At 37.4% G+C, this 25447-nt stretch overlaps 2 protein-coding genes across 2 annotated transcripts; both read right to left on the bottom strand.

Annotated features, from left to right (window-relative positions):
* Window positions 1-2102: 2102 nt before the first annotated feature.
* Window positions 2103-3062, bottom strand: LOC140690432 (olfactory receptor 2T6-like). The gene has a single exon (XM_072952153.1). The coding sequence runs from the start codon at window positions 3060-3062 to the stop codon at window positions 2103-2105; it is 960 nt and encodes a 319-aa protein (XP_072808254.1).
* A 15676-nt stretch (window positions 3063-18738) lies between these two features.
* On the bottom strand, window positions 18739-19745 carry LOC140689320 (olfactory receptor 2T29-like). Its single transcript, XM_072949755.1, has one exon. It carries the CDS (start codon window positions 19730-19732, stop codon window positions 18776-18778), a length of 957 nt encoding a protein of 318 aa, XP_072805856.1. The 5' UTR covers window positions 19733-19745; the 3' UTR covers window positions 18739-18775.
* Between the last annotated feature and the right edge of the window lie 5702 nt (window positions 19746-25447).

The raw sequence follows: 25447 nt of genomic DNA, 5'->3' as shown, positions 1-25447 counted from the left end.
TCTACAAGTGGAGCCCAAATTGATTCTCAGTTCTCAGGACCACGCCTCATCTCTTCTGGTTAATTGCTTTCTTGTGCCTCACCATCCTCTGGGTTGGAGATGGTCTCTCCTATCACCTGGCAAATGGTACTTTCCAAGCCAGTCGGACAAGATTGGAGGAGATGTACCTTCCAGATAGAGAGCCTCAGAAAGTTTGCCTCTGGTTTGCAAGTGATAACCCTGCTGAATCAGATGGAAGCAAGTCCACTTCCTTGATTAACTAGTTAGTCCAGCCCACAGTGTTCCAAGGTGGATTTTTCCTTTTGGTTACAGATTTTGTCTACAACGCAGAATCTTTTTCAGTGTGATAGGAGGCATGGTTATGTTTACCTCACCCACTATCACCTGTGTCCTGTCAGCAGTAGAACATCCCCAAACCCAGTTGGGATTTTGTCATACTGGTTAAAGCACAAAATCTGGCACATCACCATGCAGAGGTGGTCTAAGGGGCTTGGGGTATGGTCCAAGTGTTTACAACTGGGTACAGTTTAGCACAAACACATATATTCTGGGTTCCAGCTTCCTGGAAAGAAATTATATTGTAACTTCCCATGAATTGTCCAGCTCCAACTTTCAAATGAAAAGTGAATTATTTCCCTCCCATTTTATAATTTTATATAATGTAAAACTTAGTACCATAGAAAGAGAAAAATATGCTGTCCACTATTTCTTTGGAAGAAAAAGATAACATATCCACACCACCACTAACACCTAAAGAGCGATTCCAGAAATCTAATAATTCCAATGTATTGGAGAAGAAACTGAAAAGTGATTACTAAGTTTGCAAGTTAATGGAGCACTGCTTCCTCACCTGCCTCTCCCTGTGTCTGCATTATTTTCCACATAACAAATATAATATCATAGAATCCTTGCCCAGCAGATACTTAGTCTTTGCATTTCTGCAAAAATACATGATTCTTTTTTTTTCCCAGCTCCAAATTTAAAGGAGGGATGTTTTCAGGTGTCACTCAAAGAAGGGATATTCAGATATTCTAAATCCTGGTGTGAGTTAATGTAGGTATTTCCTTTGAAGTTTTATGACATGATAATTTCTTTCAAATGTCTGCATACCTAACCCTTTCATAAACTCCATCAATGGATCATTTGAATAATGTAATCAAATGTTTCATTCTTATGAGGCTACTGAGGGTAGGCAGAGTATATAATATTAATAAGACATTTGGGGGCCCTTATATACATAAATTACAGCCAGATAAGTGGTATGAGAGAAGAATTGGAATGGATAGATGCAAGGAATAAACATCAGTGCTGTTTTTGAAACCAAGCAGGACCCTATAGGGCATTCCTGGGTACCAAATTTGTGTGCCTCATTTCGTTTTTGTAAAAAAGGCTTCAGTCTCCTAAGCTTTCCCTGAGGTCCAAAGAACAGACTCAAACAGTGACTAATTAGAAAAGTGAGGAATTGCTGAAACAAAGGAAAGACAGTCAAGTAAGAAAAAATAATGATAGCTTAAACAATAGTTCAGCAATGAAACAGAATCACAGGGCTCCTAGTTCCTCCTCAAGTACATACCAGTTCTTTGAGTTCTGCAGAAACTAAGACCCTCACCCAGGCAGAGAATGGTGACTACAATGCTAATCACAAGCGTGTAGACCCCAGACTGGTTGGAATGAGAAAGTTGATGATTAAGATTCCCAAAATGTGATCCTGTCACCTCAACACCAACACATCAGAAGAATGTCCATGAACTTATCATGCACCCTGGTACCCTCACCTTTAATGTTGCCTTTAAGAACCCTTGCCCCAAAGCCGTCAAGAGTTTTGTTCTTTTGAGCGCTAGATGCCCATTCTCCTGGATTGGTGGCCTGCGATAAATGCTGCACGCTCCTTCACCACAACCTGGTTTCAGTAGACTGGCTCAGTAGTGTTTATAGCATTCTTGCATTATCAAAGCACAGATGTTACAATGGCTTCACATTTTTGATAAGAGTACTGCTGATGGACCTTTTGACATAACTGGCATTGGTTGCTGCAAGCATTATCTGTAGTATCCATGGCATAACCCCATTCCCCCCTGAGCAGGCATGGAGAATTTAGATTGTCAGAATTCTCCTACTGTCCCACCGCAGGGCCCTTGACATCTTGCCAAAACCCTCCTAAAGGCCCCAGTCACATCTCTGTTTCTCAGGCTATAGATGAGAGGGTTTAGCAAGGGAGTGAGGATAGTGTAGAAGGCAGAGAAGACTTTGTCTTTGATTGGGGTGTGGTATGATTGGGGAAGCATGTATGTGTACAGGGCGGCCCCATAGAACAACATCACCACCATCATGTGTGAGGAGCAGGTGGCAAAGGCCTTCTTCTTCCCTTCTGCTGACTTCATCTGGTGCACTGTGGTGAGAACCCTGGTATAGGACACGAGCACCACAGAGAAGGGGATAAGCAGCATCACGACACAGCAAAGGTACATCACCATTTCATAGGCAGCTTTGTCACCGCAAGCCAGCCTCAGCATGGTGGGTGCCTCACAGAAGAAGTGATTGATCTTGTGCGAAGCACAGAACGGGAGACTCATGGTGATAGGCGTGAGGAGGAAGCTGTCCAAAGTACCACCAAACCAAGAGCTGGCCAAGATTATCCAACAGATCCGAGGGCTCATGAGAGCAGAATAGCGGAGGGGATTGCAGATGGCCACGTATCGGTCATAGGCCATCAGTCCCAGCAGGAAAAATTCAGCCCCTACAAGGCCCATATAGAGGAAGTACTGGGCTGTACAGGCAACGAAGGAAATGGTCCTCTTGTCCCTGAGATAATCGACCAGCATCTTGGGAACAATGGTGGAGATGTACATCATGTCAATGAGAGAGAGGTGGCTGAGCAGGAAGTACATGGGGGTGTGGAGGTGAGGGTCCATGTGGATCAGGAAGATCATGACCCCATTAGCTATCATGGCCATGAAGAAGATGGCACAAATGATGCTGAAAAGGAAACCAGAGGCTTTATTGTTAGTGAAGAGCCCTGTGAGGGTGAAGTCACTGAAAAATGTCTTATTATCTTCATCCATGGTGTTGAGTTGGACCTGGAGGCATAAGAAAAGAAGTCTGGGGTTAATGAAAACTGCGGTAGATAAAACGAACCATTAAAAATGTCTGTACAAGCATGACTGAATTAAAATGTTTTATATAACTGATATCAAGAATATTGTTTTTTGAGTGTGAGGGGGGTGAGCCTGCAGCTTCCTCATTTGTGGTTATTTCTTCTTACTGAAAAGCAGTTCTAAAATTTGGTCCCCATGGCATGAAGATGAATGGTCATCTGGCAATTAACACTTGGTTTAAGCAAGTTTAATTATTATTTCAGAACATCTGGGCCACAGAGAGGATCTTCCCCTGGAGTTGGCTCCATTTATTTGAAATGTGGATACTACTGCAAAACAATTGATTTAATCATTTCAAATAAACCTACAGTTCAGTAAGATGTTCCACTGAATTGAGAATTTTTGTGACAATTTTAAAACCGATCAACCTCATCAGAAAATAACCATTAAGTTGTAGATATGATTGAAAACTATAATGAACTGTAATGAATTGGATCACAGCTTTGGCCATCTGACTATTTATCAGTCACTCATCCTTATTTGTACCTTCACTCATTTGTTGATTTTTCAATCAATCACACACCAACCTTTAGTTATGGCGAACAACTTATACAGAGTTTCTAAGCTCTAGAGTTACTGTTGCAAACAAAAGAGGAAATGTTTCATGTGAGTTATGGATTTAGTTGTGGGAGAATGAGAGTGAATTAATAAAGGACAATGATGGCTCTGGGTAGTAAGAAATACTACAAGGAAAAAGTTTACCATGGATAATGAAGGACGACAAATGAGCAGTCATGTGAAAGTTAGAGAGAAGGGTATTCCTGCAGACTGAAGAGCAACTTTAAAGTCCCTAAAGCAGAAAGGAGCTTATTATATTCAAGACATTTCATGCAGAACATCATGAATGAAGAGGGTAGTGAGGTGTCAGAGGACAGATTTTTAAGATGTGTTAGCCAAGGTCAAGGGCCAAAATTATTTTTAAATATCTGTTGAGAATTAAGATGCAACTGACAGCTTGTAACCATCTGTTTAACACTTAAACACATGTTCATTCTGATTTTTTCTTTTTCAGTTTCCCTTTTGTGCATATGAGCCAATGATTCCTCCTCTTTATTCTGCAGTTTTGTGGACTTTGAAGGCTTTACAACAGGAGAAATTCCATCTAGGTTAGTCTGGGGCAGTCCGAGTTACATATTCTGTCCCTGGGTCCTTTCTGGTTTAGCGTGAGTCCTGCCCCCTTTCGCTCTCAAGGGCATCCTAATTTGGTTGGTCATAAGCCTTAGACATGGTACCTGAAAGAAGTGTCTGAAGGACTATGTTAGGTACAGGGTAGCAGGAAACCCTGAAAGGTCTCAACAGCTGGAGGGAAATCCACACTATGGGCAGTACATTTGCATATTGAATATATAATGAGAATAAAGGAATCCCTTTCAAAAATTCCTTATTAGCTTTACCATTTACCAGTCTTCAAAGGCCAGATCTAATTTGTGAATTACTTGGGTGGGGGTGCATAATATTAACCATTGCAAACATGAGTTGTTCTATAGGAAGGAGCAGGTAATGTAACCATAAGTGAGTGGAGCTGACAGTCAGGTTGCTGGTCTAGGAACAGCATTTTGAAGTAGGGGTTCTCTATGGTTCCAGTTCCTTGATCTATAATTAAGTGTCATCCTTTCCTCACCATGTAAATGTTTTTGCCTCTGTCCCCCCATCTTCTCTGTAATGACAGAAATGACACAATTTGCAAGGTCTAAATCAGTTAGCACACATCAGTAAGCTGGTACCTCAAATGCGTTACCTGCCTAATAAGAACTATTGTCCATATTACTAGATACACTTGAATTGTCAGTAATATGTGAATCAAAAAGGAAGATATTCTAAAACGTGTTAATAGGGAATAAACATTAACATATATCCAGATATTTGTATAGGTGAAACAAAATTGAGAAGTAAGAATAGAGAAGAAATTGCAAACTGTTCCTTACAGTGGACAATGAATTCAGTTTAAATAGATATGTTTAAAAGGAATGTAAATATGATTACAAACTTGCTCAAATTCAAAATAACGCTTAACAACAAAGATCTATTGCAAGGTATGAAAATGTAATTAAAGTGGGGGAGGGTATAGCTCAGTGGTAGAATGCATGCTTAGCATGCACGAGGTCCTGGGTTCAGTCCCCGGTACCTCAGTTAAATAAATAAATACATACATATATACATAAATACATAAACAAAGCACCCTAAATCTCCCTTCCCAAAAGAACAAAAACGAACAGAATATGTAATGAAAATTTTATATAAAAAACAGATTCAATTTACATAGGATGGAAAATTAGGGAGTACCAGAATGTAGCTTGCATGAAGTTATTTTTTTATTCATTCATTCCACTATTTATTGTGATCTGTTGGTGGAGGAGCTATGATACAACAACAATGTACACTCTATCTCGGAACATATATTCTAATGGAAGGGACAGATGGGAAATAATTAAACACACAACCATCAAGAGTTTAACATGATTCTCTCAGCAAACGAGCCAGAGAAGATAGATTTTCTCACTCATGAGTGGAACAAAAGAGAGCTACAAGGAAAAGCACAATTCTGAAAAGCACTAACAAAACCAGGCCGAGTATTAAAGTCAGACACGAGGATGTGTGTGTGTGTTCAAAAAACACTAGAAAATTACATAATATAGAAAGGCAGGAGGTAAAAGCATATAATGAGATTAGACAGGAAACAGCTAATTTGATATCAACATATGGGGTAGAAACACTTCCTTTTAAAGAAAAGGCTCACTCTTTAAGGAAGCAAATCAGAAAAAGTACCAAACAGAAAAAGACAGACTGAAAAGATGAAAAAAAAAAAAAGAATGAATATAAAAATATAAGTCAATACTACAGATGGAGAAAAGAGGTAATTCTATTATTCACGTTATAAATGGAGATATTTTATGTGCTTAATATGTTCTATTAGTTTCTAAAGGACAATCTTTTAAAGTAAAATATGTTAGAATTATGAAATAATGATAGGTTTAAATCTAATTTAAAATATATAAATATATGCCAACCACTACTCAGGGCAAAAAGACACTCAAACTTGTACTTAAATCAAAATACTATGAATGAAAGCCTATAGGACATAGCCAAAGAGGTACTCAGACAAAATTGTATAGCACTCAATAAAGCATTTTTATATGAAAAATATGTGGTGTAAATAAAGGTTTAACCTAGTAAGTTAGAAATATATCCACAAAATAAATTTAAAGATGAGGAAGAGAATATACCAGTTTTAAATAGATATTCATGGACTCTAAAATGCATAGACTGCATATATAAAGAGGTTATTCTTTAAAATTGAAACAAAGTAGACCAACTTCTGACTAGGCTAATGATATTTTGGGGAAAAAAAAGGATGAGATTAAGAATTAAGAATGAATTAAGAATGAGAAAAATGATCTAACCACAGATATGAGAAAAATAGCAAAATATTTGTGATAGGATGTTATTTCAACATTGTATTAATATAGTGAATATTTTGATAAAGATTAGTTTCAAATATATACTCTAGATGTGTGTCTATAGGCATAATATGCATGTATAACTATAAATAAATAGAACGCATATATATCCAAATTGCTAAGAAAATTGTTAACAAGATCCACAAAATTTGGAAAAAATTAAGTAAAATATTTTAATAGAGCTATGTGTCCCTCAAGTTCCTAGTTTAGAAAGCATTCTATAAAAATCTTCTTAGAACAGAGAATTTCAAAATTATTGCAGTGTGTAGAAAGATATGGGTTTTATCCCCACTTATTTTATAAATCTGTATAGCTTGCAAAACACAGTCCTTCCTAATTGTAAATCAATTTCACTTATACATGTAGATTAAAATTCCCCAAATTAATATGTCATTAAACCCAGCAGTACGTTAAGAATAGCACATCTAAGAACCGGCTCATATAAGCCTACTCCTTCTCTCTTAAAGCCCGTCAAGTCGCTGCATTGTTTTTGAGCTACAGGTAAAAGTCCTGAATGTGGTTTGCCTGGCCCTCAGTGGCTTGGACCCTTGGCCCTCTGCTTTCCAGGGATCTGTCAATTCCTGGCTCTTACCTCCCAGAAACTAGCCTGACTCAGGAGCACCCCCTGCCTGGAACACAATTCTCCCCACTTTATCTGGTTTCTCTGGCCTCTTTTCAGCTCAGGTGTATACTTTCCTCAGAGAGGACCCTCTCTGGTGTCAGTGACAGCATAAAATGCCCTAATTACATGTTAACATACTGTTCATAATAACAAAGATGTTAGCAAAATATCTGTACATAATATTAACAGAAATGCTGAAATAGTTGGTAATGTGTCAAACTTGGATAAAAGTGTAAAACTAATAAAATGCAATTCTAATTAAAATCCCAGTAGGAATTTTTCTGGAGAAACTTGGTAAAATGGTTCTAAATTTGATCTGACAGAACGAGGATGTGCTAACTGTCCAGAGGGAACAATGCTAAAAAATGGCAGTACTTCAACCTCTGGGGGACCAATGAAAAATGCAGAGACTGAACAACTGGATAAAAAAGCGTGTTTAGAAATAAACGCCCCTAGCCCCTGAAAAAAAAATGCACACAGATTATAGCACATTGGTAAATGTTGCACATACGATTTTTTAAAAGATGGATTTCAGAATGCACATACAACAATGAAAGAAAACAGACTACGTCACCCTAAAAGATGCATCATTGACATAAAACTTATCTTGAGCTGAAGGCAATTAAAAGTAGCAAACTAGGGAACAGCTCCTTCTTTTCTTTCTAAAGGCAGGATACACAATCTATTATTGGAGACAGACTCAGCAGGAAACTGCAAACCTTATTCATTTCCTCCCTTACATTATACTCCCACAGCTTGCCACTCACAGAAGCATAAAACTGCTTCCCTTAGTCTTACTATTTTTCTACAAATGTATTTTTCTTCGCTGAAGTTGCTACATATGCCACAGTTGTAAGCCAATGGCTTTGAGTTACTTTTGGGTTGAGATTTCTCCTGTGTATGGTAAGCTACATGTATTAATAATTTGTTTTTCTTTTATTAATACGTCTTTTTGTTGAAGCGCCCCAGCTGAAGACCTAACAGTGGTAAAGCATTGCCTTCTTTATAGAGACAAGAAAATTGCATCCTAGAGATAAAGAATACAGCTTTTCTTTGAACTCACAATCTTTAGCCCAGGTGACTCCAAAAACTTAAATAAAAGAAATCAATACATTTCTAAAATGAAGCTTTTATGTAATGTTTGAAGCCCTTTAACAAAGAAACCTTGTTTTGGAATCAGAAAAAAAATACGTTTAAAGAATGACAGTAACATTTTAGGGTTTTCTACGTGAAGAAGTGGACTCGTGCAGTCCCACGTACTGCTAGTGTGACTATAAATTACAACAAAATTTCTGGAAGTGTCTGGCAATATTTATCAATTTTTAAAAGATCTACACTCTAATGTTATGAATTTATTCTAGGGAAATATATAGTACGAAGATGTGATTATATGCAAATGCATTAATCATCATTTTGATTGTGAAAATAAACTGAAAACAGTGTAAGTGATCAACATCACCAGACTGACGAAATTAAACATTATACTCCTTACCTTGGACCCTTTGATACTAATAATGTAGATTAGTTTTCCTGTCATGTAAATATGTGCATAATATATTTTTGAGTAAAAAACACATTAATATTCTTTTACAGAAATATGTATGCCTAGAAAAACTTTCATCACCCATAGTTGGTTTAGTGTGTTTTGCACTCAGATAGGGAAGAATGAAACTGAGGGCAGAAATCAGGCTTAAGGAAGCAGAAAAACCCACAGGAGGTGCTAAATTGAATGGAGATTGAAGAATCAGGAAGACATTTTACCAGAACATCTTACAGTCTGGTTTATTTTACTTACAGCGTACTATGCACTTTGTATGTCATGCTTTTCCAAATCAGATAGACTCTGATGATCAGAGTTCCATAACACTTTCAATCTCTTTGTGATGCTCTTAAATTTCTGATAGGAAGAACACTGCTCCCCATTTGCGCCCATGACATGTCTTCAACTTGTTTCCACAGCTCACGGCTTTCTGCCCAATGTTTTCGTTCGTTGTGTATTTCTCGCGTTCCAACTACAGTGTGAGATTTTTGACAGTCAAGTCATCTTCCAAATGGTTTTTATAGTCATGGCCATTAGCGCAGTCTTGCACTTACTAGGTGGTCTGTATATCAACAGATTACTCCAAAAACGTAATGATTCCTATGGCTAATATTTTCCCATTTCAAGCTTGTACGTGAGGGGACAAAGGATGTGACTAATTCCTTTTATAGCCTCTATGATATCACATGGTACCGAAGATCTAAATTCAAAGACCTCTTAAGTCAGAACAAAACTGGTCTGTGGAAAGGAAAGACAGCTTTGACACCAAGCAGAAAGGTGATGGTGTTGGCCAGGTGTTTCTGTCTAACATCAAAAGTTGTGTTAAGCCTGCGCTTTCAACACAGCTTGACTAACAAGATCTGACCGACTGACAGCCACAACTATCTGGGAAGAGGGCTCCCATCTTCTGGGTGCTGCTGCCTGCTGTGCCCAGAACGGTCCACAAAATGCAATAAACATAACCAGATCATGATATAGTGAGTGGCTCCATAGCAAAGCTAGCAGTGTTAATTACCAGTTGATTATTTTTTGTGTGAAACAGTGATGCTGGTTTCACACAAGTGAGTGGCTATTTTGTAATTGAAGCAACAGAAAACTTGAAGTCTAATCCAAGTGTTTCTATGATTATTTCTGCCCAACTGCTGACCCCACCCCATTTAACTGTAAATATTTCTTTATTACCTGAAAAATAAATATTTAAGAATGCTAAATGAATACTTTGCGAGTACGCAGAAATAGCTAAAATAATAGTCTATGTTTTTTAGGTTTGACAGCTAGGTTTTTGTCCACAGTTTTGGCTTTATTCAATTCAGTCAAAATTATGTGCCTCTACTTTCCTGGATTCTATTTTATCCATTTCCAACCCAGTCTTCTAAAGGTAAAGCATCCTGTCTTCCTTATACTTCCACCAAAATTTCTAATTTCCAATACTATTCAATTTAATTACGTTTTCATCACCAAAGTCTTTGTGCTCCAAGCTTATGTAACAGCAAGTTTGAATATGCACAAAAAATGAATATGCAAAAGATATGTAAATTGTCACAAACCAGTACATTTATTATGAATTCTTTCTGGCCCCCATATGTATTATCCATGAGAGCCAAGAGGCTTTCTTACCCTGAGGATGGAGATAAAAGCTGATGGCAATGTATCACTTGCAGGTATAATATATTTAGAGAGAGGAATGTTAGTTAAAAGCAAGATTAGTTACAGACAACTTCACAAAAGATAAGACCTTAGAAACTGAAAGATAAAATGGAACCTCTTTGGTTTTCCTGTTTTCTGTCTCCACATTGGCTTCTTGCCGTCCTTGAAAAGACGACAGGAGATCCAGGTTGAAAGACCCAGAGAATCAAAACAGATTGTTAGTTAGAAGTATTTAAAGATGACCAAGTTAGAAGTATTTAAAGATGATCAATATAACTGAAGCCATGTATTTCATACTTCAGTGCCACAGACAATTTGGGGCACACAGCAGCAGGGAACTAAAGCAGGAAGAGTTTAAATAACCTTTAGAATGATACCATGACCATCCTGAGAGCTCTCATGGTGAGGTCTCCTTCTAAGAATCCAGAGGGGATATTAATTAAACTGATTCTGGTTGATCCTGAGAAATTTAACCCAAAAGTCTAAATGGCAAGCAAAGAAAGTGCTCTAAAGCTGAAAGGATTAGTCTGACTTCTCTCCAGTTTTTTTTTTCAATCAGCTTGAGAACAGCTGTTTTCTGAATGTTTCATCACATCACATTATGTATTTTATTCCCCTGGAGAGCAAATTAGTAATAGTGGGAAAACCAGCAAAGTAAGGAGAAAAGTTGGTCATCTTTTTTTTCTCACTTCCGTAACAATCATGAACTCTAATTCTTACATTTTTTTTTCTTTTGTGAAGCAACTTTCTGATATGGATCATTCGTTGACTAAATGATAGCAAAACAACTCGTGTAATCGCCAGTAACATCACTGGCCAAATTTGTAAGAAAATCTATGGGGAAAGTTTTTGCCTATAAGAATCCAATTTACAGAAATGATTGTCATCAAACCCTCTTGAATGCCTGGTCAAATATCAAGTTGATGAACATTGCTTTATCCTAGATTAGAAGTCAGAGTGAAACTTTTGTTTAAAAAAAATAAGCCTTTGCTTTATTTTTTAAAGCAAAAATTCATGTGAAAAATTTGAAAAAAATGGACAATACTTCATTACTTTAATACATAAAGCAAAGTGTGCCAGTCAACTGGAAAGTTTAGACATGCTCATTCTTTTTTTTTCTGACAACATCACACTCAGGTCTGGGATGAATACTTCCTGTGACCACCTGAAATGGGAAATGTAATAATCAGGGACACTAAATAAAACAATATTAATATCACCTGTCATTCCACCAAAGAACCAGTGTTATATTTTGTTGTATATGCTTAGGAATGGATGGAACTTAGCTAGGTTATATTATTCAGTGTGTATTTACTTTCTCTTTACTGTGTATCGTAACTAGTGTTGCCACCTGCAATCTGACGTTAATGGTTTCATGGTAAAGAGAAACGATTGTAACTAGTGTCCCAGGCTGATTCATATTTTGGCCATTGTGCACAGCAGGGCATTGGATAACTGTACAGAAATAGTTGTGTTCAAATCTACTTCTTTAGAAGAGTTTTCAAGAAGTGGAGTTGCTAATACACCAGTATATATATATATTTTTCTAATACACCACTGTTTTTTCTAATACACCACTACTAATTCATGAGTCAAGGGATAGAAATCTATATTGCTAAATAAACCCCAAGATGAATTTTATAACACTTAGTAGAAATACATGACAAGAGTGTCTATTTCACCATTCTTGTGTGGGGTTTTCTCTGCTGATTCTGGTCTATATGCATGTATATGTGCATGTATGTGCATTTGTAGACCAGAATTTCTGTAAAACAACTAAAACAGATGTAGCAACACCACCGCCATCATCACTTTCATCATTACAAAGTAAGCCTTGGGTATAAAGTATTCCATTCCGTATTTTAAACTAATCAATCGTCATCCCTTGATATGGTCAGTTTCTCTCTGGGGACATCAGCCTATGAGTTACGGGGTGGATTCTTGCTGTGACCATGGGAAGAAAGTAAGGAAATGTCAACGGCGTATTATATGATGAAGTTATCATTATTTTATATGAAGAAATTGAGATTACTGATCTGAACAGACAGATCAACCAAAAAACCAAATTTAAAGTGCATACTATGTGCCAGGCATTATATTAGGAATCACTGAGATACTAGTAATCAAAATATAAACAGTCAGTGGCTAATTGGAGCTAAGAGGCGTGGGATGAGGATCACATTAGTAAATGCATTCAAAGTGACTAGTTGTTACTATCATTAATTTATGTTATTACCAAAATGATGACTATTTTATGCTAAGGAAATATGTGCCTTTCAGTTTTTACTACCCGGAAATAAATCTTGAAACTCCAGGTCATTATATCAATTGAAGTTGGTCAGGGGAGAGACCCTGAATTATAAAGAAAACCTTATTTTTCCTAATTTATTTTTAAAAATATTTTTTCTTGATCTTGTGATACATTTGTGAATCAGGTACAGTGCAAACATACAAAAGAAACTGCTAGAATGATAAGGAAATAATGTGCAACTGATACAATTAAGTTAAAATTTTTTTGAAATGAACTCAATGTACAATGTATTCACACTGACAAACAACAAAAAAAATCTAAGGAATAATGATATTTGATTTTAAAAGAATGATAAATCCTTATTAGAAGTACTGAAAATAAAGTAGAACATTAAGTAAAAAGACTACATACGTTATTGAAATTCTCAAATATATACAAACAAAAAAGTACCTAATATGATAGAACATCAATGGAAAAAAAGCCAAACATCTAGCAAATATAAATGTTGTAATTGTCTTCTAAATGTGATTTAAGTTTATTTGCTGTTAAGTTATTTGCTGTTAAGTAAGTTGCCACTGGGTTCAGTTAATTTTCAAAGGCTTGGATCGGATCCTTCAAATCCTACATTTTCTGAAATGAGTCATGAATGTGAGTGAACTAATGCAAAAATGGTAAAAGGGACCAAAATATTTGAATCTCGTAGACACTTTTTATGTTGAAGAAAACAAAGGTTCTATGTCATTTTGGAGATGAGGGAATACACAAGAGAAATCACATCAAGTTTTCACCCATATTTGCCAAGCTTGGGCAGAGAATGTAGATCTCTGATTTAATTTGTGATCCATCTATGCCGTGCAGTTTTTTCCCCCCAGTAATTAAAATAAGCCAAAAATATTGAAGGAGAATGAGAATCAGATATGCTCTTTTTCCCTAAACCTAGTGCTGAATTAAAAGCAACTGTAGTGAGAAATACTGAACACGCTGGGAATTTCTGTAAGATTTATGGGAGGAAGGGTTCACAGATGTTGTCACTGACTTGAACAGAATTTCAACTTTTCTGGCTTATCTTTCCCTTCCCCATCATGCTGAGTCATTGATTTGATGGAGGGTGTTGAGGAGGGATGGAGGAGGTGCAGGGGATGGAAGATAAGGACGTGATGCAAACCCACAGTGCTGGTGGTCCCTGTGCAGACAGCAAGGCAAACTCCCGCTGCCCAACGGCCGCTCTGGTTCTGGGCCTTTCTGAGCACAGGCTGAGAAGGTGGCCTTGGGCAAGTAACTTCAATTTTCTGAGTCTTAGCTTTGTCTCCTTTGAGGAGGAAGGAGGGAATAATGATGATAACGATGATGATGATGATAACCTCCCGGTGTTCTTATAAAGTTAGGTGGGTTCCCGTACCCACACGTCATAAGAGAGTCCAGGACAGACACTGAAAGCATTTATTGTTGGGTGGTCACTGATTCTGCTTGTGTAGTTTTTAAAAGATGCCCATTTTTTAATGTGTATTATCAGATTAAGTTCCTACAGAAAACTTCTATATGAAATACATGTCCTCGTTTTTTAGAAAACTAAGGCTCAGAGAAGATATTTTTCATCCAATATTTCAGACTGAGAGGTCAATGACTTGCTAAGATTGCCCTGCGAATACACAGTAAAAGTAGGTTAAGGATATTGTTGGTTTATTCATGAATTAAGGGAAAAGACTTCCTTGAAAAAACTGGAAAGTTGAAAATCAGAACTAAAAAAAATGCACTAAACCCTGCACGAAGCATTTTCTGCCGGAGAGCCCTCCTGCATCCTGAGGCGTCCCAGGCTTTGCCTAGGAGCAGCTGCAGCAGCAGTCACCTCCCCAGCCACTAGATAACAGCACTGCCAAGTCCTCACTTGTCCCCTCAGGGGCAGAGGTGACTCCTCTTCCAGCCTAGGTGCGTCTGGGTCCTGTTCTCACTCTGCTCTGCAGGAGGGGTGCTGGGAGACCAGGACAAACACCTCTGAGATAGAGGGCAGTTGCCCTGTGGATGGTAAGGATGCTCAGATGCCTGCATTGATTGCAGAGCTCAGAATTCTTTCCTGGATGGGTGACCCTGCAGAGCTCAGGAAGCAGGGGGATCCTGGAGGGGATTTTTCCATAAGGTCTTCAAGGGCTGGGGAAGGGAAGGGACCTGAAGAGAAAGAATATCTTCACTGGGCTGCCTAACTAAGAAATCACTGTTCAGGTGGAGGCATCATTGAAAGTCAACAGGGAACTTGGCTAACGGGGACAAGGACAGGCTGGACAGAGACACCAATAAGGCCAGGGTGTTTCTACAGTGTGAGGTCACCAATCACTCTGGGGATAGACCCAGAGGCAGCAGACGCTTCCTGTCCCAGTTCAGCTGGTTGCTACACAGCTGGGGACATATGGCTTTAATGTCTCATCTGCAACAAGAGGGCAATAAGGATCTATTTGAGATGCCCCATTTTTGTGCCTACCTTGCTCTTAGAGTAGCAAGATTGTTGTGGACTTAACATAACAGCAACTCCATAGCAGTGAGGAGGTACCTTTTAAGAGAATCAGTTTGTTCTAGAGAGAGCAGTTCCTTCGTTCATCCAATAAGCATTGAAGTTGAGAAGTAGGCAAAGGGATGAGATCAAAGTACAAAAAACAAAAAAAAGACCCACATGATCTTTGTTGTCTGGAGCCTTCCTGATGGATGAAAAGATGAACAAAATGTTTGTCAGGCAGCCTTGAAGGGGAGTCTTTAGATGAGGGTTCTGGCCAGAGGTCACTCGGGATGGGAGAGCTCTCTAGGGAGGGGATTTGAAGCTGACACTGAGGGACACGTTGCATCTGTGAAGAGTACAAGTGTAAAAGGGACAACAGGCAGGGTGGGCACCCCAAGTGCAGAGAGCATGCAAGGGGTCCAGAGGGACAGATGTGGGTGTCTTCCAGAAGTTTGGGGAAGACAATGAGGTTGGTCTTGGATAGATGGTGCTGGGGAAAGGACAAAGTGACCTTGAGAAGAGTAGGAAGAACACTCCAGGAGAAGGAAATCTACTAGTCACTGGATTCAGGGTTCTATTTGTACAATACTTGAACTTTTTCCTTGAATAAAACTCCCCACAGGCCTTGAGAAAACTGTAGAAACAGCCACCACTTGGCAAATTCTACATGGGGATTCTATCTTGCCTGTGATACATCCTTGATTCCAATAACCCTTTGAATGGGGCCATTTCCTCTTTTATTCCTCGCCTCCCATTTTCTCTTGATTCATTTCAATTAGACTGTTGTCCCCATCCCTCCTCTGAGGCCACTCCCCAAAATCCACAATGACAACATCATTTCCCAATACAATGCTAAATTCTCAGTGTTCATCCTTCTTAATCGATGAGCAGAACTGGGTCTCCTGGATCTGCCCACACCGCTTAGAATACTAACTTCACCTGATTTCTGCTCTTTCTGATCACTCTCTTTCTTCTCCTTCTTCATCAGCATCTCTTCTTTTGGTTACTTTTGCTGGAAAAGCAGGGTTGGTCGGCACTACTTCTGACTGGGTATCTGCTGAGAGGGAACAGTTGCTGTCTGCAATCTGGGGACACCATGTTGGCATTAACATGGTCTTCCCAACATACCATTGTCTGTGAAGTCCCCTACAAGGGGGTTCAGTAAATTCCAGGTCCCTTACATGCCACAGAATTTTGTGGAGATACCTGAATGTGTGTGTGTGTGTGCACGTGCGTGCACACGTGTGGAGGGTGTGTGTGTGAGTGTGTGTGTATATTAGTGGAACTGCGTAGTTCTTATAAATTCGTCAATAGAGGTATGGAACATTCTATTTTGAACACATCTATAACTTATGGCTCTAAAAACATGTTTAAATAAATTATTTCTATTTGATAGAGTAATTAAAAGAAACCTTTGGAGGAACATGGTTCCATACCACTTTTTGTTTTATTTTGTTCCGTTTTGTTCCCTATGTCTCTAGGGTGTTGTAAATGGAACCATCAAACGTGCATCATTTTGGTTTAGCAAATTGAGGGATGATGCTAGTTTTTAATTAATTTAAATTTATAATGAATATTTATTGATTCAGTTTTACTGCATCAAACTTATAGGGAATTGATTTTCTAAAATTGTTTTCCAAAACACTGCAAGATGTTTATTTTATGGTCATGAACTAATCTACTGTGTCAAGAAGTACTGGGAATGTGTACTTTTGAAACAGTAAGTTGGACACAGCCAACTGGAAAACGGAAGACACAAAACCATGTCTGTGGTCTTTATGCAACAGTTTCACCAAGGCCTCTCTTACTCCAAATATTCTTCCCTCCAGTTCCTTTGTTGTTGAAGCGGGATCCATGCCACTTAGATCAACACCACTCAGCTCCCATCCTCACTCGCCTCACCACCCTGTCTCCAGTGTCAGAGCTCCCCTGTTGATTACCACCAATTTAGCATTTCAAAAATACAAACCTGACCATATCACTGCTGTTTGTACAACTCTGGGTCACAGAAGGTCAAGAAATGAGTCTATAAAGTAAGGCAAGAAAGGAGGAGCTATTGGAGCAGTTAACTCTCCTGCCTGGGAATCTGTCTGACCTTTGTTGACCCGGTTTCTTTTCTTTGTCCTTGAGTGAGTTCCCCTGGCCCCAGCCACCTAAATTCATCCAAGGGTAATGTCTGCTCACCATTCAACACTGAATTCCAGGGTCTGCTCTCAACCTTTTGTTTACAAAATTTACATGTCACAGACAGAACTGATGCATCTTTATGAGCTGTAACTTTTCTGCATAAATATCAAGTCATACCATGTATTTAATTGAACCTATTTGCATATAAAACTGTAGGTTCAAATTCCTTGGGAACAGCAACCATATAGCATTCAGATTTTAATCTCATTTAGCTATTATTTTGGGTTATAACATAGCATAGGGGATACTCATTAAATATTTGAATAAATGAGTTTGGATATTTGATATCTTGTCTCTCTTTCTTTGTGTGGTAAATTACATACTTCAAAAACTCAGCTCAGATAGCACCTCATGGAAGGAAACTCCCCTAAGCTTTTCTGCCATTCAGAGTTTATAGTTTTCCCTCTGTCCCTTATGAAATTCTGCATTCTAAACCTACCACCTGGTAAGGACAATTAACCTCTCCGATAGATGCCTCCAGGGTTGGACCACATGAAATAATCTAGCCCGAACAAAGGTGGGCAGAGAGAGGATGGTCTCAGTAATAATTAGCCACGTTGAAATGAGCACGTTTTCTAGACATTATGTCATTTACATTGTCACCAAACAGAAGACAAACTCAAAAGGGGGGTGACTGATATTTTAACTGTTTATGTGGAATAATTACGTATTTACATATGAATAGCATGACCAAGAATGGTAAAAGCAACAGCCACATACTCTTTACCCAGACTCACCACTTACTGACTTTGTACCATTTTGCTTCACCATTCCTCCCCATTAAATCAATTACATAGCATCTCATGACCTTTTTCCTTTAAATACTTTTATTATGTGTTTCCTAAGAATATAGATATTCATCTATAAAGTCATAGTGTAGTTATCAACTTTAGTACATGTAACAGCAATACAGTATGATTATATAATACATTTTGAACGAAGAAGGATTCAAAAATTGAAGAGTTTTCTTGTACAGGAAAGGAATTCTTTTTTTTAACATTTTTTATTGATTTATAATCATTTTACAATGTTGTGTCAAATTCCAATGTAGAGCACAATTTTTCAGTTATACATGAACATATATATATTCATTGTCACATTTTTTTCTCTGTGAGCTACCATTAGATCTTGTGTATATTTCCCTGTGCTATACAGTATAATCTTGTTTATCTATTCTACATTTTGAAATCCCAGACTATCCCTTCCCACCCCCCGCCCCCTTGGCAACCACAAGTTTGTATTCTATGTCTATGAGTCTGTTTCTGTTTTGTATCTATGCTTTGTTTGTTAGTTAGTTTGTTTGTTTTTTAAAAGAGGGGTGAAAATGAGATGAGACACCATGGTATGAAAGTCTGAGGATTAATGTTGGCATAGGATTCTAAACTTGTGATGTGTAGGGAGAAGGAAAAATACATTAATATCAAAGTTTCTTACTTTACAGTTTCTTGAAAGCTCCCATTCAACATTTTCTTCAGAGCTCCCATAACATCCTTATTCCTCAGACTGTAGATTAAAGGGTTTAGCACAGGAGTGAGTATGGTGTAAAAGACAGATACCATCATGTCCTTCTCAGGGCTGTGGTAGGAGCTGGGGAGCATGTAGGTATAAACGGCAGCCCCATAGAAGAGGATGACCACAGTCATGTGGGAAGAGCATGTGGCAAAGGCCTTCTTCCGGGCCTCTGCTGAGTTCATCCTGTGGATGGTGAGGAGGATAAAATAGTAGGAGCCTGAAATGACTGTCACAGGGATGAGGAGCATGAGGACACAGCACAAGTACATGAAAATCTCATAGAGGGAGGTGTCTGAGCAGGAGAGCTTTAATACAGCAGGGACCTCACAGAAGAAATGATGGATCACCCGGGATCTGCAGAAGGGGAACATCATGGTGATGGGAGTAAACAAGAAGCCATCCACCGAGCCCAGAAACCAGCAGCCAGATGCCAGAGAGAGACACACCCTATGGTTCATGAAAACAGGGTAATGGAGAGGATGGCAGATGGCCACGTAGCGATCATAGGCCATGGAGGCTAGAAGGAAAAACTCTGAACCTGCTAGGGTCACATAGAGGAACATCTGCATCCCGCATTCAGGGGCTGAGATCTTATTCACACCCAAGACTTGGTCCATGAGCATCTTGGGCATGGTGACGGAAATGTACATCACATCCATGAGAGACAACTGGCTGATGAAAAAGTACATGGGGGTGTGGAGGTGGGTGCTGGAGTGTATCAGAAAGATCAGGATGCTGTTTCCAGACAAGGCCATCAGGAAAATCACAAAAATGACCACACAAAGGAGAGCTGGGTGCTCTGTCTGGCTGAAGAGTCCCACCAGGATGAAACCTGACATGTCAGTGTGGTTGGTCATCCAGGTGCTGTTCTCCATGAGGTTCCCCCTGGACCACTGAAGAGAGCTTTGAAGTTAATGGATCCTCAAAGGAAGCTACCCATTGAAATGAATAGTTACTGACTGTGTGTGTATGTGTGTGTGTGTGTATGTGTGTGTGTGTGTGTGAATCAACCCAGTTGTGCTAACAGGAGGAAATCCCATTGTTCTGTATACATGGAGATTTAAAATTACCTGTAAGTCTATGAATTATCAGAAAACTAGGGGCAGAAGAATTGAGATTATCTGATGATGAAATGCTTTTCATGGAGAAAAATGGACATTTGCATAGTCACTGGCCTATGAAAACACACCAAAAAAGTGAATTATTTTAAGAGAAATATTATACTTCCATAGAATTTCTGTTATAGAACTTGGAATTTCATTCTCTCTCTGGTTTAAGAATCCACCTTGGTTCTTAAAAACTTTTGGAGGCATATTCTATATGAGAAAGATTTAAAAATGAGCTGAAACACAATTTAAAGAAAATCTATACAAAACATTTGAACACCTTGTCCTACAGGATTAGATGATACTGTGAGGCGTTGTGGTTGTACAGAGTGAGCTTCGGGTCTCCAGGAACAGATTGTGGTCCTCATCAATAGTCAGTCTCTCAGATATCCTGGGAGCACCGTGAGAGAAGCCTGGAATCTGAGGCTGGGCTGCTGTGGGCCTGGATTATCCTCCACCTACTGTTTCTCTGTTCACGCTATATAAAAAGAGGCTAAAAAATAGTGTCGGGTCTCAGGTATGATTAGGATTAGATGAGGAAAAATAATAAAAGTCTTAGAACACTACCAGTTACAGATGAATAAACTTGTAACACATCCTGTTTGTTTAGAGTGTTAATATCTACCATAGTAACTGTGCAGAATCTGTGTAAGAGATGGCTGTTATTATGAGTCTCCGATGATATAAGACGCATTACATCAGTTCACCAGTTTTAGTATCTTTATGCATTTTAGAATTTGGATTTAGTAATTTGTGTACAAATTATGTGTGAATATGTTTTACATATATATACATACATATATTATACATTTATTAATATATATATGCACATATACATCCAATCATTTTAAAGAATACATAATTTTAAGTAAATATATGTATATATGTATGTAAATATATACATATATGTATGTAAATAAATGTATATAAATATATATGTATATAAATATATACATATAAATATATATATGTATATAAATATATACATATAAATAAATATATGTATATAAATATACACATATAAATAAATATGGATAAATATGTAATATATATTTCTTATTTTAAACCTGTTTAAGCAGAGACTTATATAGGAACCTATCTTATTTCTGTCTATTACATGTTTTTCCGTGTTGAAATTCACCTTCTGAAAGCATCTACCATTTGCGGTAAATCTCAGGGGACAAGAAATGGGATTTTGAGGGTCACTGCCATTTGTCAGACAAGGCTTTAGTTATTTTCCCAAATGTTTTCTGCTTAAAACATATATCAATGAATTATTCATGGAAGCTGTGATGAAGAGAGGAAAGCTGTGCACTGAGATATTTCTGACTCTAATTTACTGTTTCCTCCTCTATCTTGCTGATTATAGCCAGCCTCTGTATTAGACGCTGAAGCTGAATTAAAGACAAATTAAACTTGGTTAGCTTTAAGGAGATCACGGTCAGTCTATTCAGGGAGAAATATTATGTAAATGTGATGTAAAGTATGATTTAAAACTAACCGCAAATTTTAAAAAAAAGAAATATAGACAAAGAATGTCTGACTCAGTAATAGTTCCTTCTACACTTTCTCTTACAAAGATTAAACTTTTGCAGCTTCTCAATTTCTGACAAAAACCATTACCAGCAAGAAGAAAACATTGGCTCCTCTTTCTGGGAAGAGTTTAGAGTTGGTTATGATGCAGGAATATTTCAGAAAGAATGTCCAAGTTTCAAATACATTTTATGATAATTCCAAAGGTTAATTATGATATTCAACTTATGAACCATTCTAGGTTCTAGAGGGCTAAAGCAATAGATAACACTGCAAAAATTCTTTGATTTCTTAATATAAACGTCCAACAAATCCAGGACACATTGCAATAAAAATTTATACATTTTAAATATAACCTTTCTATCAAATTCTACCCTCAGTGGCAGATGGAATTTGGATCTGTGCAAAACGTAAAAACAGGTCAATAAATTTCAAAACACACCTCTTGACTAAGTCTATATTGTGGTTAAATAGAAGCAAAGACTGTTGAAGTGACCAATAGATATGAAGACTTTGAAGTTATTTACTGAGTGAAAAGAGGGGGATCAGGAAGGCGCTTGGTGGGCACTGGACGAAGCTCTGCTGCACTTTGGTAAGTGGGGTTCACTGTCATTAAGCCACAATGAACAGCCCACCCAAGACACCAGACAGAGAAGGGGACACTCTGTACAGCAGCTGTCCCCCACTCCCCGTTCACTCCTACTCTCCTCTAATCTAATTCCTTGAACTTCATGTAAAGAGTGTAGTGTATATTTAAATTGGGAAATTGTTGGCAGTGATGGTGGAATCATATCCAACCTTACTTGCAGCTCACAGCATTCCAGGAATTTTTCCATTGCTTTACTGAATTTGATCTTGCCCAAGAGTCTGTGAGCCTACCTCCTCACCTCATTTTCTCCTTTAAAATGTCAAAAAAGTCAGGTTGTCAGGGTGTCTGCTTAGTACCACACAACTGAGCTTAAGTGAGAACCTTTGTCTTAGCCCAAGAGTTGAAGGCATGGACTGTAACTCTGCCTCAGATATCTTGGGGAGTCTCCTTCCATAGTAAACAATTTGGGAGAGGTCACCATTGTTAGTTTCACTGAAAACATAAATATGATTAAGACATTTATTTTTGATGTTTTCTAACCCTCAGAAATCACCCATATTCCAAGTAAAATCAGTAACCCTTCCTCTGTAAAGTTTCAGGATCAGAAAAACAAATACGCCATGTAATAAAACAGAAAGAATATATATATTATTTTGTCTACAAATTGTTGAAAACCAAAAACTGACTTCCTAATATATTGCAGTAAATACATCTTATATAAAGAGCTTCAAAAGAAAAAGCACATTTGCTTTTCTCCTTACAATAGTTTTAAAAAAGGAAAAATGTTTTTAACAATTAATAGAATGTGCAAGAAGCAGAAAAGTCAAGAACAATCATTACCCTTTTGGAAGTTCTGTCTCCTTGTCTGGTTTAACCCAGCATCAGATGACGTTGCTGGGCTCATCCAGATGGGCTGATAAAGTGTGTTCAGGTTAAGTGCGCAAAGTGGACTAGGAGAGTGACATCACCCCTGGTTCTGCTATGCCCATTGAGTGAGTGCATCAAGGTTTTTCTGTTGATAAATCCCTTTGAGACTATAAAAAGGAATGCATTTAAGAGAGCTAATAAAGCTAACAGATCGTCCTGTTGTACTTTTCTGGATTTTTGCCTCATGTCTTTCTATAAACCTGCTTTTATTTTTAATCTCAGTGTGTATCACAATGTGAACCAATATGAACAGTAATTGCAAATTTCAACATCACTAATAAATTCTTAGGTATGAAAGTATTTTAGTTTCTAAGTAGCCTTTTCATTCAGCAAAATATATTTTCTTCTATGTGTGAGTTACATTTTTTTCTCATTTGAAGTTCTGAAAAATTTGTGAAGTAATATTTTTTTTATCTTTCACTGACACAGACATTGAAACTCATAGTTCAACTGATTTGTCATAGAAAATAGAATTACTCAGTAATTACTCAGTACCATGGTCAAAGCTGAAATTGTCTTGATCACTCTTAATTAGATTACTCATTGTACAATTTCTTTTGCTATTCACGTGAAATTTGTATTAGTTTAATATTACATTTATTTTTTATCATTTTTCCAATTCATTTAATTTTAGAACATTTGTTTCCCAGTTTCATTGAGATATAATTGACATGTAACATTGTGTAATTTTAAGATTTATGATGTGATGATATATATTGCAAACTGTTTCCCACAATAAGGTTTGTTGTTAACATATCCTTCAATTTCACATAATTACCATTTTGTTATGGTGAGAACATTAAAGCTGTACCTCATAGCAGCTTTCAAGTATACAATACAATATTGTAAACTGTAGCCAACATGCTGTAGCATGCATACGTTTAAAGTGTACAACACTTTGAAGATGTTGATTTGATAACATCTAAATTGCAAAATGATTAACAATGTAGCTTTAGTTAACACTTCCATCATATCCTATAATTACGATTCTGTGACCATTTCTTTTTTGTGATGAGAACAGTGAAGTTTTACTCTCCTAACAAATTTCACATATATAATCCATAACTGTTAACTATAATCATAAGGCTATGCATTAGATCCTCAGAATTTCTTTATTCTCTAACTGTAAGCTTGTTTTCTTTGGCCAACAGCTCCCCATAACTCCCACCCCCAGCCCCTGGTAACTGCCATTCTACTCTTGGTTCCATGATTTTGGCTTTTTTAGATCTCACATATAAGTGATATCACACAGTATTTTGTCTTTCTCTCTCTGACATTACATCTAGCATAATGCCCTCAAGTTCTATCCAATTGCTGCAAATGGCAGGACTTGATCCCTTTTTGTGGCTGCATAATATTCTCCTACCTATTTCCATTTCACATTTTCTCTATCCATTCGTCTCTTGATGGACACCACTTTTTTCGTATTTTGGCTATTGTGAATAATGCTGCAATAAACATGAAGTGTAGCAATTTCTTTGACACCTTGTTTTTATTTACTTGGATACATACTGAGACGTGGGATTTCTGGATCACACAGTAGTTCTATTTTTAAAATTCTGAGGAACCTCTGTACTCTTTTTCACTGTACTAAGTCCTATTCCCAACAACAGTTCCTTTTCTTCACATCTAACATATGTGAGGTGAACTGATTGTACTTTTGATTTGCATTTAGTGATAATTAGTGATGTTAAACACCTTTTCATGTAACTGAGGGTTATTTCTATGTCTTTGGAAAATGTCTATTCAGCTCCTCTGTTCATTTTTACATTTATGAACTCCATTAATTTACAGCATATTTACCTTTTATCAGATACAAGGTTTACAAACACTTTTCCCATTCCATAAATTCCTTCTTAATTTTGTTGATTGTTTCACTTGCTATGCGATACTTTGTTAGATTTGCACAGTCACAATTACTAATTTTGAATTGCGTTGCCTGTGCTTTTTAATGCCAAATCCAAAAAAAAAAAAGTTGTCATGGCCAATGTCAAGAAGTTTTCCTCTGTTCAAATCTAGGAGTCTTATGCTTGAAGGTTATTTGTTTGTTTGTTTTGTTTATGTACTTTAATTTTATTTAATTAATTAATTTTATTTTATTCTTGTGGTTTTCGGTGTCCTTTTTCCAATATCATTAAATGAAAAAGAAATATCCTTTCCTCCCAGTTTATTATTGGCATTTTTGTCAAAAACTACTTTCGGTGAAAGTTTACTTGCTGGTTCTCTAGTCTGTTCCCTTGATCTATGCATCTGTCTTGATTTTATTACTTTGTAATATAATATGAAATTAGGAAGTATATTGCCTCGAACTTTGTTCTTCTTGCTCAATTTTTTTAGCTGTTTGGAGTCTCTTAAGGTTACACATTTTAGATTTTAAAAAACTTCTTTGAAAATGCCATTGGACTTTTGATAAGAATTGCTTTAAATTTGCAAAT

Source organism: Vicugna pacos, chromosome 3 (assembly GCF_048564905.1).
Source record: "Vicugna pacos chromosome 3, VicPac4, whole genome shotgun sequence".
In the NCBI taxonomy this organism is placed as follows: Eukaryota; Metazoa; Chordata; class Mammalia; order Artiodactyla; family Camelidae; genus Vicugna; species Vicugna pacos.
The sequence above is the reverse complement of the archived record's forward strand: the minus strand, read 5'-3'. Positions and strand labels throughout refer to the sequence as shown.

Coding starts and splice junctions, on each gene's coding strand:
- LOC140690432 (XM_072952153.1), bottom strand. CDS start 3,062: ATGGATGAAGATAATAAGACATTTTTCAGTGACTTCACCCTCACAGGG.
- LOC140689320 (XM_072949755.1), bottom strand. CDS start 19,732: ATGGAGAACAGCACCTGGATGACCAACCACACTGACATGTCAGGTTTC.